The following is a 13,791-nucleotide window of genomic DNA, read 5'->3' as shown; positions in this document are numbered from 1 at the left end:
AAAAAAATATAAATTTGGTTGAGTTAGAGAAAATTCAAGTTATATTTCTTAGACACTTGAGATTGGAAACAGCTATACTCCTGACCCACAAGGCCCTGTATCATTTGCCTCACCTCTTTCCCATTTCTCCTGTCTCAACTGCCTCCTTCTCCTCCACCAACAGTCACAGTGGTATTTGGTTATTGCCCCCAACCCTCAAGCTTTCCCACCTCAGGACCTTTGCACTAGCAATTTCCTCTGCCTTCCCTTGGCTCTTTAAATGGTAGGCGCCTTCTCAGTTTAAATTTAACTTCTTCAGACTACACTTTTGGAAATAAAACCACCTATTTTCTCTCCATGTGCCCTGTTTATTTCCTTCCTGTCTGCTTATTTTTCTTTGTTCATCTCCCCCTCCAGAGTGTCAGCTCTCTGATTCAGGACCCCTGTCTCTCTTGTTGTTCCCTCAGTAGCTGGGACTGTGACTCAAATTACTTGTGGAATGAATAACCCGTGGCTTGCCATAGCTTGGTGGGCACTGAGCTTCCCTCATCCCTACCTGGGCCCTGGTCAGTCCAGGACCAGATGCCAAGACCCATAACCTTGGGGCTTGAACACATAGCTGTGCTCTACCCCAGGGCCTTGGCATTAGTGTATCTCAGAAGTTCTTGGTACCCTGCCTCCCACCTCTCTTTGGAAGCACAGAGGCCCACTGGGGTCTGTGCACAGTGCTTACAGAACTTACGGAATGGGTTCAGAGCCCTTCTTCTCAGCTACCCATGCTAGGCTTTCCCTTGCTCTTTGGAGGATGCAGAAGCTGCCCTTCCTCCCTTCCGATGCCCCCACCCCACCCCTGCACCCCATTTGAAGGCAGAGCCAGGCCTACCTCTCCTCCACCTTTAGGCTGAACTCCCAGCCCAGGCCCTCTTCAAGTGTGGCGGCATCCGCAGACACGTGGGAAATGTCTGTGACAGCGGCCGTGTGGGGAGACTCCCCGCCAGCTCATCACACTGGCGGAGGTGCTGTCTCCCCACTGGCTTTGAGAACAGACATTTCCACAGTGACGACTCCCTTCTGCACCTGCCCGCTGGTTTCTCTTACTCATGGTCTTCTCGTGTTGCTCTCTTTAACTCTAGCTATCAGAGAGGCCTGGCAACTCAGAGCCGTGGTTTTCTCCCTACTCGGATCCACTGTTCTCCCCTGTGGCCTCTGGGCAACAGAAGAAATACAACAGGCAAAGGACTCATGGTGGATGGGTGGGTGGGTGTTAATAAAGCAAATCTTCAGGTTCCAGATTCTGTTTTCAATCTGGGGATCCAGGAAGGAGGTTCTTCTAGACATTCCAGCTGGTTCTGCTGAGATGGTCCAGGGACAACACTTAAATAACTGGATTAGAACGTAAATGCAGTGACTGTGGGCTGCCTGCGCCCAAACGAACACTGCTCTGCAGTCTCCCTTAGGAAATGTTTATCTCCGGCCCTAGATTCTAAATCCCTCTCCAGAAGGGACCAGAGCTTATTGGACAACGTGTGCTCAGCAGGAGGCCTGACACACGACAGCTGCTCTGTGGATGTCTGTTTGATGAAGGCAAACTCTCTGGTTCCACAGGGCAGAGTCGCTTTCACTGAGATGGTAGTTGGCCTGTGGCAGGGCTGCTAAGGCTCGGGGAGGCAGTTACAACAAAGGCTGGGGTTCTCATCCTGAGACCCTCTTCTTCCCTGAGGGCCTCACATCAGAATCAGAGCCTGATTTCCCACTGCTGGATGAGCTCCTACACTTGAGGGGAGGGTCCGGGATTACTCCAGGCTCTCCCCCAGGAAAGAGCAGAGATGAACAAGCTCTCCAACGGGAAATCTGAACAGAAGAGTCGCTTTCCCCGACCAGACTGAAAGCCTCTCCTACACATCCTCAGACTTTGCTGCATATTTAGTATCACCTGGGAAACTTAAAAAAAAGAAAAAAAATCCCACTGCTTAGGCCACACCTCATACCAATTAAAGCCAAGTAGACGAGGGTGGGCCAGGTGAATCCAATGTGCAGCCACGCTTGCAACCCAGCACCCTAGGACATAAGACCAACAGGGAGCCCCGCACACAGCAGAAAGCAGGAGGCACAGACTTGTATGCATCCTCCTTTTGTTTCATGAGAAAACAAACACAATTACAAGAGAAATGGGGCCCCTCAGGCCCAGCGTATTTAATAATCCTCAATGCAAGAGGGTTGAAAACTATCTGACACAGTCCCTAAATCAGTAAATTAGAGATACAGATAAATAATGATCCAAAGGGGGGATTGTCATCTACCCCAAGGCCACAGTCAGATAACTAAAATTCCGGGTCCCTGGGTGAGTCTGAGAGGTGAGACCCTGAGAAAGGCAGCTGTGACAGGTGACGTCTGTCAGACACCAGCTTCTGGGCTGGCCCTGCTCCCCTCCCAGGTTCTGGGTGGGCAGGGAGAGCAGGCTTTGGCTCAGAAGTCTGGAGGAACCTGAGTGGGGACCGGGACAGGCTCACTCAAGAGTTTTTGGAGGGAAATTCCTGCCGGCCTTGCCCTTTGCTGCCAAAGTAACGCACCCGATGGATGATCTGCAGCTGCTGCTCAATGGTTGCGGTGATGTTCACGTTGTCGGGGATGTGGACGTAACGGACATTCCGGCCTGTCACAAAGAGGTCGTCCAGCTCCACCTGATGCCCCCAACGGTCTGTGTAGGTGACCTGAGCCAGGCGGATGTTCATGAAAGCATCGACGTTGTCTATGCGTCCGTGGGCCACGCTCTCATCTCGCAGGTCCACGGTGGTGACCTGGCCCTGGAGGCCCTGCAGCAGGATGATCAGGCTGTTCTCAGAGATGGTCCGCTCCTTCACCGAGTGGCTCACCTCCATTCTTCCACGCCGCGGGCTGCTCGCTCTGGGAGGGGCACACACAGGAGAGCTGAAGCAGGCTAGGGAGTGTGGGTGCTCACTTACCGATGTCAGCTTTTAGCACAAAATCCCTAGCCCAGACTTCCCCAGGTCTGCCCACCAATTTTTATGTCTACGGAACACCCTTAGGTGCTTTCATGGACACACCTTACAGAATCTTCACAACACCTTGCAAATCAAGCATCACTTACACTTACTTTATAAACAAGGAAAATCAGGCCAGGAGAGGTTAAGTAACTGGCCCAAGGTGCTGGGATTCAAATCCATGGCTGCCCAGCTCCAATTCCCACACCCAGAGTTCTGAACCCTCATTGTGAGAATCACCCAGTGAGTTTCTGGTCACCACACCCCAGAGGATCTGATTCATTTGGTCAGGGGTGGGGCCCAGGTACCCTATTTTGTAAAAGCTCCCCAGGTGATTCTAATGTGCATCTAAATGCATAGACAAGGAGCTTGAGAACCACTCCTCTAAAGTGTAGTTTATACCCTTGCTGCTCAAAGTATGGTCTGTGGACCAGCAGTTTCAGCATCACCCAGGTGCTTGTTTCAGAATGTAGAATCTCCAGGCTTTTGCCAGATCTACTGAAAGAATCTGCATTTTAACATGAGCCCTAGATGAATCGCTTCACCAGTTCTCAGACAGTAGTGTGCATCAGATCATCTGCAGGAGGGGTTAAGGGATTCCCCCCTCCCTTCTAACTCAGTCTGTTTGAGGTGGGGCCCAAAAATGTGCATTTCTAACATATTCTCAGCCGATGCTGATATTGCCGGTCTAGGGCCCACTGAGAACGACTGGTCCACACAATGCTGCTGCCCTGTAACCAGGAATTTAGACAACTGTAAAAAAAGGAAATGGTAGCATATACGGCACATAGGTATTGAAGGTAGAGGAACGGAGGTTGGAATCTCCACTCCACCCACACTCTGTAGACCTAGGCCAGTTACTTAATGTCTCTGAACCTGTTTCCACGTCTATTAAACCAACAGGTGAGGTTAACAGGTTCTCACCACACTGAGTGTATCTTCCTTTGCTTTTGACACGCTTGGATGCTGTATTAATGTAACTTTGTCTTATCCATCCCCCATTTTCAGACCCTGAGTGCCAGGTGTTTGAATTTCTTTCCTTAAGACTTCACTCAGTGAAGTAAGCCAGAAAGATAAAGACCAATACAGTATATAAATGCATATATATGGAATTTAAAAAGATGGTAACGATAACCCTATATGCAAAACAGAAAAAGAGACACAGATGTACAGAACAGACTTTTAGACTCGGAGAAGGCAAGGGTGGGATGTTCTGAGAGAATAGCATTGAAACAAGTATACTATCAAGGATGAAACAGATCACCAGCCCAGGTTGGATGCATGAGACAAGTGCTCAGGGCTGGTGCACTGGGAAGACCCAGAGGGATGGGAGGGAGGCGGAAGAGGGGATAGGGAAGGGGAACACATGTAAATCCATAGCTGATTCATGTCAATGTATGGCAAAACCCACTACAATATTGTAAAGTAATTAGCCTCCAACTAAAAAAAATAAATAGGAAAAAAAAAAAAAGACTTCACTCAGGATTCCGACAGGGCTGTGCAGGGTGGCATGAAGTGTGGCAAGCTAGCTACCCACTCCACTGACAACGTGCTAAGAGTTGGGCCGGAAGACTCTTAACGACCCCACCCAGGTTTCACCAGGCGTATCCGCTCAAACTAGGTTTCGGGGAGCACAGTGACTGCAAAGAGGCAGGTCTGGGCCCGAGGACCGGGCTCGGTCACTTCCTAGGAGGGTCGACCTCGAGAAAGCCACTTGGCTTCTTCAAGCCTGTTAGACCGTCCCTAGAGTGGGGATGGTGACGACCCTTTACTCACAGAGCGTGGGAGTGGGCTTGGGAAGAGGCGCTAAACTCAGCAACCGGGAGGAAGACGCTCGCCCCGCTCCCGCCGCCTCCGTGGTTCCAGGCTCGCTCGCGCTCCGCCCCTGGCTCCCCAGGACCGCCGCGCGGGTTCCTTCCGCTGTCCCGCTGCGCGTCGCCGCCGAAACTAGTGGGCGCCTAGCCTGGCGGCCTCCCTCTCGCTGCCGGATTAAGACGCCATGGCAACCGCGGGGCCTCTCGGTCCTTCCGGAGCATCGAGAGCGCGGCTGAGCGCAGAGCTGGCGTCCCCCACGGCGAGCCCGGAACTACAATCCCCAGAATGCCTCGCGGGCTCGAGACTCGCCCTCCTGCTGCCCCGCCTACGTCACTGGATTCTCTTCTTTGGAGTCATTCTTTCATTCAGGGGATGAAGTAATAGGTTCCCTGGCGGCTCAGTCGGTAAAAAGTCCATCCTGCAATGGAGGAGATCCGGGTTCGAACCCTGGGTTGGGAGGATCCCCTTCTGGCAACTCACTCTAGTGTTCTTGCCTGGAGAATCCCACGGACAGAGGAGAGTGGCAGGCTACAGGCGGTGGGGGAGCCATCTGAGCCACGCCCCTTCAAGGTTTGCGCGACCTCCGTTAAGGCGTGGCGGCAGCTGGCACAGTGGAGGAGCCCCATGGGTTAGGGCTAGGTCATTCCTCCAGCCTCTCGTTTACTGGTTTCAGCCTCTCTCAGAAGCCACCCCTTTTACATCCTTCATCACAGCTGGTCTCTTCTCATCCCAGAGATAGAAAACGTCTTTCTCCTCCCTGGCAGCCTCTCTGTTTTCCTACCTTCCACAGCTGAACCTCTCAGGAGAGGCCTCTGTATCAGTGATTCTCCAACTGGGAGTTCTTTTTCCAACCCCGTGTCTACGTGAGACTGGATTTTCTTCTTGTGGTGGTGGTGGTGGTTTAGTTGCTAAGCCGTGTCCTACTCTTGCAACCCTATAGGCTGTAGCCCGCCAGGCTCCTCTGTCCATGCGCCTTCTCAGGCAAGAATACTGGAGTGCACTGCCGTTTCCTTCTCCATCTCTTCTTGTACTTCAGCCAGAACGACGTAGCACAATGGGCCGAACGCAGCAGCAGATATGAGAATCTGTCTTCTAGTAGGACAGACATTAAACAGATTTGCAAAAATATAAAACAGTGTCACTCTTCTCATCAAATTTTAAAAAATATATAGTTATTTTAAAATAGAAATATGATAATGGGCCTGTTATTGTCATTTGAAAGGAAATTAATTTTAAAATCTTATCGCAATTTCATATATATGTGATTACTGTATATATATATATATATATATATCCCACATAAACAAATACTTCAGTTTTCAGTAATTTTTTAAGAGTACAAAAGGATTTTGAGACTGAAAATTTGAGATCAGCCGCTCTATCCTGAGGACTTTCACCACCTACTCAGCTCACTGTAATCTGGCTTCTTCTCAAGAGTATTTTTAGTTTTACTCACATTAACTTCTCTTGAAAAGGTTACTAATGATCTCCATGTACATAAGGGAACCTCTTATCTCCTTTCATAAAAAAAAAATTATTTATTTGACAGGTCTTAGTTGCGGCTTATGGGATCTAGTTCCTGACCAGAGATGGAACCCAGGCCCCCTGTATTGGGAGCGCAGAGTCTTAGCCACTGGACCACCAGGGAAGTCCCAGGGAACCAGTTGCCTTAATGTTATCTGGAAGGCTTGTTAAACCCCACACCTACAGAATCAGGAGGAGAGCCCAGGAATCTGTTCATCTAACAGTGCACGCTGATGTTGAGACCCGATGCCCTCCTAAAGCCAGACGCAGCGACTCCCAGGCAAGCCCTGCACTCTTGTCTCTGCCTTTGCTATTGTGCTCATCGGCCTGGGATCCTCTCTTGTTTATCTATAGATGTTAAGTCCAATCCCTCCTTCAAAGGCTGGCTGTACCTTTCTGAAGTCTTCTTTGATAATGCCAATTGGGAGTGATAGCATACTGCTTGATACATGTTTTCTTGGTGCATGCAGATTCACCATAGCTATTTATGTAAATCTCACCTCTCCTACTCATCTCTTGGGTGTTGAGACAGGGAGAAGGTCTTAGGAGGCTGAGATGCTTCACCCTACAAACAACAGTTTCAAGAGGAACAATGGTTTTATGAATGTGGTGAGATGATGGGATCTGAATGAACTGGTGGCAGTGGGATGGAAGCAAGGTTAAAGCCCCTTAAGAGAGTGAATCAGAATCCTTGGGGACTGATTAAACCTGGAGTATGGTTTGCAGGAGGGGGAATCAATGATTTACATTTTAACGCTGATGGCCCATTGACAGGAATAAGAGTGGTAGGGTTGGGAGGGGGTTCACGCCTGTAGAGGGAATCTCATTTTTTGGCTACACAGCCCACTGAACTTTCCCCACCTTTGGGGAGATCTGCCATTCTGTGAATTTCAGTGAGAGGTGAGTTTCTGTTCCCACTCCAGATGGTTTAAAGGGCAGACATCGTCTCTGATCCTTGTCAGCTATGGCACAGGCTGGTGACCTAAACTTAGGCATTATCAGATTCCAAATCTGGAGCAAGGGACACAGACCAGCAGGAACTGTTGAGGCTTCATCTTGGTGTCTGCATCATCCAGCGCCTCATCCCTGCGGGTCTGCTGCTGTTGGCGTGCTCTCCCATGCCGCCTCCCCGTCCCTGGTTCCTGGCCATTTTGCATGGTCCTTCGGTCATCCTGACAACTGTCAGTTGCCTGAAGCCCCTTCAGTAAATTCCTTCTCCACCTCAGTGGAGAATTAGTTCCTTTTTTTTTTTTTGCAGTCTCAAACCCAGACTAGGGCCCACTTGACTTGAGTTCATTTCAGGATCCTTGAGAACTTTCCTGGTGACTCAGATGGTAAAGCGTCTGCCTACAATGTGGGAGACCCAGGTTCAATCCCTGGACTGGGAAGATCTCCTGGAGAAGGAAATGGCAACCCACTCTAGTATTCTTGCTGGAAGATCCCATGGACAAAGGAACCTGGTAGGCTGCAGTCCGTGGGGTCCCAAAGAATCGGACACAACTGAGCGACTTCACGTTCAGGAGCCTTGAATTTCCCTGTTCCCTGTACATGATTTCATTGTGGTTCTGTATCCAACAGTCAGAAGATACAGAATCCTGAGAGTTAGGGTGATTCCCAGGTCACCTGCTCCAGCTTCCCACCCAGGGTCCAAATCCCCTCTCCAGCCTCCCCCACTGCTTGAGACTCCAGTGACCAGCAACTCACTCCCGTGCTAGGTGTTCTACGCCATCATTAGGAAGTTTTGGGTAACTTCTGCTCATTGCTTCTGGTTCTTTTCCATGGAGAACTGTCTTATTTTGTGTTACATTCAAGCAGATTCCTCATGCCTTTTGAAAATAAACTGAATGTCCTGAATAAATAAAAATGACATCAATGTTAGACACTAAGCGTGAGGTGACGGAATGCCTCAGGAAAAGTGAACCTGCAGCCCAGAGAGGGGAATATGGAAATTTGTGAGTTAATAGTACGGGGTCAAAGTAATGGCCTCTCCGAAAAAAGGAATGCAAAATAGTTTGCAGAAGAATGCAGGCTAAGCATTGCAGGGCACATAAAAATGTGGTCAGCATAGGGGTGGGGGCGGTGAGAGCAAAGGGTAGGGTGAGGGTGAGAAATGGAGGCAGGGGATGACAGCTGAGGTGAGAGTGTGATGACAGGGTGGGTGGGGGGAACGCCAGGGGTGAAATAAGGATCCTCCAGCAACTGCCCCAGCCATTCGGACAGACTTTGAAAAATGGCTACATCAGCGTCTGTATCAGAGGGCGATCTTCAATCAGAAGCCACGAGGGGGGACTTCCCTGGTGGTCCAGTGGCCAATAAGACTCCTTGCTTCCAATGCAGGGGGCCCGGGTTCAATCCCTGGTCAGGGAACTAGATCCCACATACCAAAGCCAAAAGATCCTGCATGTCACAACTAAAGCTGAAGATCCTGTGTGCCATAACTAAGACCCAACATAGCCAAGGGAAAGAAAAAAAGAAGCCACTGAGGAAGAGAGGGGAAGTGTGGTCAGAAATTAGTAGGATTTGAACACAAGCACATAGTAAGAAAAGGAGAAAAGGGTCTTGAACCAGGCCCAGGAGAATGGGGAGCAGAGAAGGCAGTTGAATCCAGCAAAGCTGGGGCTGGAGACTGAAAAGGGACGGTGTTATGACAGAAGCTATGGAAGCGGGAGAGAGCGAGGTGAAGCAATGGGAAGGCTGGAGAGCTGGTGGGTGGAGGAGGTCCTGGAGGAGCTGAGGCCAGGCTGTGTGCGATCGTGTGGGACCCAGGGGCTCCTTGGAGGCCTTTCGCCTTTCGGTGAAGTTCTGAGGTGCAGAAAGGGGGCTGGGTAGGGGGTAAGAAAGGTAAATGATGTGCTGAGGTAGAGGGGAGAGGTGAGGGAGGGCATTCCACGCAGGTTATTATCTTCTCAGTTGTAACTGAAGCTGGGAGGCCTGCTGGCTATCTAGAAAACCTGAGCTGAGGGCATCCTTGTTCTTCCCCTTAAATACATGAAAAAAGGAGAAGGCGAGGGTGGGATAGTTTGAGAGAACAGCATTGAAACATGTATATTATCATATGTGAAATAGATCGCCAGTCCATGTTCGATGCATGAGACAGGGTGCTCAGGGCTGGTGCACTGAGATGACCCTGAGGGGTGGGATGGGGAGGGAGGTGGGAGAGGGGTTCAGGATGGGGAACACATGTAAATCCATGGCTTATTCATGTTAATGTATGGCAAAAACCACCACAATATTGTAAAGTAATTAGCCTCCAATTTGAAAAAAAAAAGAAAAAGAAGTTGGGGAATTTTACAGAGGAGGGTGGAGGGATCTGAAACCAATGTGCACGTGGATTTAGGAGTCTTGGGTCTGCCCCCAGGTCTATAAAACTTTGTTTATAATACTTGTTTTATCCTTTGTGTGTTTTAAAATTTTACATTTCAAGTAATCCAAAAATAAAGAGAAAACAATTTATGAAGTTTATAGACGGTGACTTTTGAAGAATTTTGTAAGAGATGTGAATTTAAACAACTTCCTTTATTGTAATTTCAGCTGTCTCTGTGATTTTCAAAAAGTCACTTTTTAAATAGTCCTCTTATTTTTCTCCCAGAATATGGGACTAGTGTTAATGACACACCCTGGCAGGTCCTTCACCTTCATAATGAGAAAAAAAGGCCACACCTCATTAGGCCTAATGTAACGGGTTTCCTGTGGTTTTGGGAACTAGCAGAGAAGATACTGTTATTTTTATCAGCAGAGGAACCACTGGCCAGAAACAAAAAGGATGTAGCATGTGTGTATGTGGGGTGGTGGTGGAGGTGTCAAGGTGACCAAAGAATCCAGAATGATTTCCATTGGCTCTTGGAATGCGTCTTGACATTCTCATTTGAAAAGAGGTGGGCTATGATATGAGAATTTACTTTGCATTGAATCCTGAAGCTGGGTAGGGAAGATTCAACTGAGAAGAGGGGTCTCCAGCCCAGTCCCTTGAAAACAGTTCTTTTCACTCCCTCCGCTGCCAGCTGTCCAGGAATTTGGCAGCAGAAGAGGACTTTTCCAGGCTTGATTTAAGGGAAGAAGCATGTGCATGTGCTAAGATACCTCAGTCGTGTCTGACTCTGTGCGACACCGTGGATTGTAGCCCGCCAGGCTCCCCTGTCCATGCGGTTCTCCAGGCGAGAATACCAGAGTGGGTTGCCATTTCCTCCTCCAGGGGATCTTCCCGACCCAGGGATCAAACCTGTGTCTGTCTCCTGCATTGGTAGGTGGTGTGTTCTTCACCACTTGCGCCACCTAAAGGGAGGAAGGGGTAGGTAAACGGTGTATTGATTTTTGGATTTTAATTTGGGTCTTTATAATTAGTATTAGTACATGAACCGAGAACTTCCAGATGTTCAAGTTGGATTTAGGAAAGGCAGAGGAACCAGAGATCAAATTACCAACATCCATTGGATCATAGAAAAAGCAAGAGAATTCCAGAAAAACATCTACTTCTGCTTCATTGACTATGCTAATGAAGTGGATCACAACAAACTGTGGAAAATTCTTTATTAAGAGACGAGAATAGTAGACCACCTTATCTGCCTCCTGAGAAAGCTGTATGCAGGTCAAGAAGCAACAGTTAGAACTGAACATGTAACAACACACTGGTTCAAAATTGGGAAAGAAGTGCATCAAGGCTGTATATTATCACCCTGCTTTTTTAACTTATATGCAGAGTACATCATGCAAAATGGTGGGCTAGATGAAGCACAAGCTGGAATCAAGATTGCCGGGAGAAATATCAATAACCTCAGATACACAGATGACACCATTCTTATGTCATAAAACGAACAGGAACTAAAGAGCCTCTTGAAGGTGCAAGAGTGAAAAAGTTGGCTTAAAACTCAACATTCAAAAAACTAAGATCATGGCATCTGGTCCCATCACTTCAAGGCAAATAGATGGGAATACAATGAAACAATGACAGACCTTATTTTCTTGGGCTCCCAAATCACTGCAGATGGTGACTGCAGTCATGAAATTAAAAGACACTTGCTTCTTGGAAGAAAAGCTATGACAAACCTAGACAGCATATTAAAAAGCAGAGACATTACTTTGCTGACAAAGGTCTGTCTAGTCAAAGTCATGGTTTTTCCAGTAGTCATGTATGGACATGAGAGTTGGACCATAAAGAAGGCTGAGTGCCGAAGAATTGATGCTTTTGAGCAGAGGTGTTGGAGAAGACTCTTGAGAGTCCCTTGGACTGCAAGGATATCAAACTAGTCAATCCTAAAGGAAATCAGTCCTAAATATTCAGAAGAACTGATGCTGAAGCTGAATCTTTAATACTTTGGCCACCTAATGCAAAGAGCCGACTCATTTGAAAAGACCCTGATGCTGGGAAAGGTTGCGGGCAGGAGGATGACAGAGGATGAGATGGTTGGATGGCATCACTGACTCAATGGACATGAGTTTGAGCAAGCTCTGGGAGATGGTGAAGGACAGGGAAGCCTGGTGTGCTGCAGTCCATGGGGTCGCAAAGAGTCAGATATGACTGAGCGACTGAACAACAATTAGGTATTATGGTTAAAAGAAAAAAGTATATGTATACTTCCCCCCTGTAATTTGCATTTGTCTTTCTACAGTTTCCTGTGACTTGAATTCATCTCCGTGGATGTAAACCAGAGTGACACGCCTGTTGGAAGGGGATGAGGGGATCTGATCCTGTTTAGACTCAGGGATCTCCAGGGTCTGGTTGTGATGCTAAAATGTGTTTCTTGCCTACCAGGATCTGGGTGTAAGGAAAAAAGTGAGTTAGTCTTGCCTGGCATGACTTTCATCCTTGAACTGAGGGCTAAATATGTTTCCTTTCTTCCTGCCCCTTCACTCTCCATTTTAAAAATAATTTTCATTTAGTTGTTTTTGGCTATGCTGGGTCTTCTCTGTCGTTCGTGGGCTTTCTCTAGCTGTGGTGCTCAGGCTTTATTGCGGTGGCTTCTCTTGTTGCGGAGTATGGGCTCTGAAGCACACGGACGTCGGCAGTTGTGCCCTGAGGGCTCGGCAGCTGTGGGCACGGGCTCAGCTGCTCCGTGGCGTGTGGGATCTTCCCGGACCAGGGACCAAACTGGTGTGCCCTGCATTTCAAGGTAGACTCTTGACCACTGGACTGCCAGGGAAGCCCCACTTTCAATATTTTGTTATTTTCTCTTTTTTTTTCACTCTCAATATTTTAAAAATATTTGGGGATTCCCTGGTGGCCCAGTGGCTAAGACTCTGAGATCCCGATGCAGGGGACCTGGGTTTGAGCCCTGGTCAGGGAACTAGATCTCACATGCTGCAAATACATAAATAATTTAAACAATATTTGACTGCACAGGTCTCAGTTGTGGCACACAGGGTCTTCGGACTTTGCTGTGGCATGTGAGATCTTTAGTTGCAGCATGTGGAATCTAGTTCCCTGACCATAGATTGAACCGGGGCAGAAATACCCCCAAAGCACGGAGCTGGGGGGAGGCATGGGTAAAATTCCAATTGTCAGATCCCACCTGGGGCAGGGTCTAGGAATCTGTAAACTCACCAACTTAGCTGGGGCAAGCTGGCTTTGAGTCAATGAACTAGTTCTTTCCGTTTCTTACAGATGAGGGAAGGAACTGAGGCTTGTTGAGGGAACTGCCCAAGATGCCATGGTGAATTCGGGGCAGGGATGGGGATCCTGGTGCCTCTTCCCTTGGAGTGAACTGGGCAGTGCTGTGTGACACCCTCAGAACCCAGGTGAAAGGGTTAGTCACTCAGTCATGCCTGACTCTACGACCCTGTGGACTGTAGCCCTCCTGGTCCCTCTGTTCATGGAATTCTCCAGGCAAGAATACTGGAGTGGGTTGCCAGGCCCTCCTCTAGGGGGTCTTCCCAACCCAAGGATCGAACCTGGGTCTCCCACATGGCAGCCACCAGGGAAGCCCTCACACCCCACAGCCTGGTGCTAAATGAACCATGATGTCTTATCAGTACTCAGTCCAGATTCTTGCCAGGGTAATCCTTATCTTCTTTTTCCTTTGCCCCCTCCCAACTCCCCTGCTTTTTCTGGGTGCCCTAAGCCACAATGCAAATAAACTTGTTTTTCTCAACATCTGTGTAAGACTAGAGACACGAAACTCAAAGATTGCCTCATCAGCAGGCTGCCTTACCAGAGATTTGTATCTTGTTTATTCACTGAGACAACAGGCAGGTTTGAAATCATTGGCATGGCTCTGGGATAGGTGGAGGGAGGAGGCTGCCCCTCGGCCACCCGTGGCCCATCTCCAAGGCCCCAGGACACGCTGGGAGCAGATGGTGAAGTTCAGGTCGGTCACAGTGCAGTGGCAGCCGGACCCAGGCCTTCCCCTGCACTTTTCATCTGCTTACAAGAGACTAAAACTGAGGACACTTTGTAAGCCTGTAAGAAGCAGTTTGGGGTCTCCCAGGTGGCTCAGCGGTAAAGAACCCGCCTGCTAAGGCAGCAGATGTGGGTTCC

At 48.7% G+C, this 13,791-nt stretch overlaps 1 protein-coding gene across 1 annotated transcript; it reads right to left on the bottom strand.

Annotated features, from left to right (window-relative positions):
- Positions 1 to 1,247: 1,247 nt before the first annotated feature.
- On the bottom strand, positions 1,248 to 5,084 carry LSM10 (LSM10, U7 small nuclear RNA associated). Its single transcript, XM_065930272.1, has 2 exons — positions 4,758 to 5,084; positions 1,248 to 2,883 (listed from the first exon to the last, which is right to left on the bottom strand). Exon 2 carries the CDS (start codon positions 2,856 to 2,858, stop codon positions 2,490 to 2,492), a length of 369 nt encoding a protein of 122 aa, XP_065786344.1. The 5' UTR covers positions 2,859 to 2,883; positions 4,758 to 5,084; the 3' UTR covers positions 1,248 to 2,489.
- Between the last annotated feature and the right edge of the window lie 8,707 nt (positions 5,085 to 13,791).

This window comes from Muntiacus reevesi, chromosome 1 (assembly GCF_963930625.1).
Source record: "Muntiacus reevesi chromosome 1, mMunRee1.1, whole genome shotgun sequence".
In the NCBI taxonomy this organism is placed as follows: domain Eukaryota; kingdom Metazoa; phylum Chordata; class Mammalia; order Artiodactyla; family Cervidae; genus Muntiacus; species Muntiacus reevesi.
Note: the sequence above shows the minus strand (reverse complement) of the source record. Positions and strands in the feature narration are given on the sequence as shown.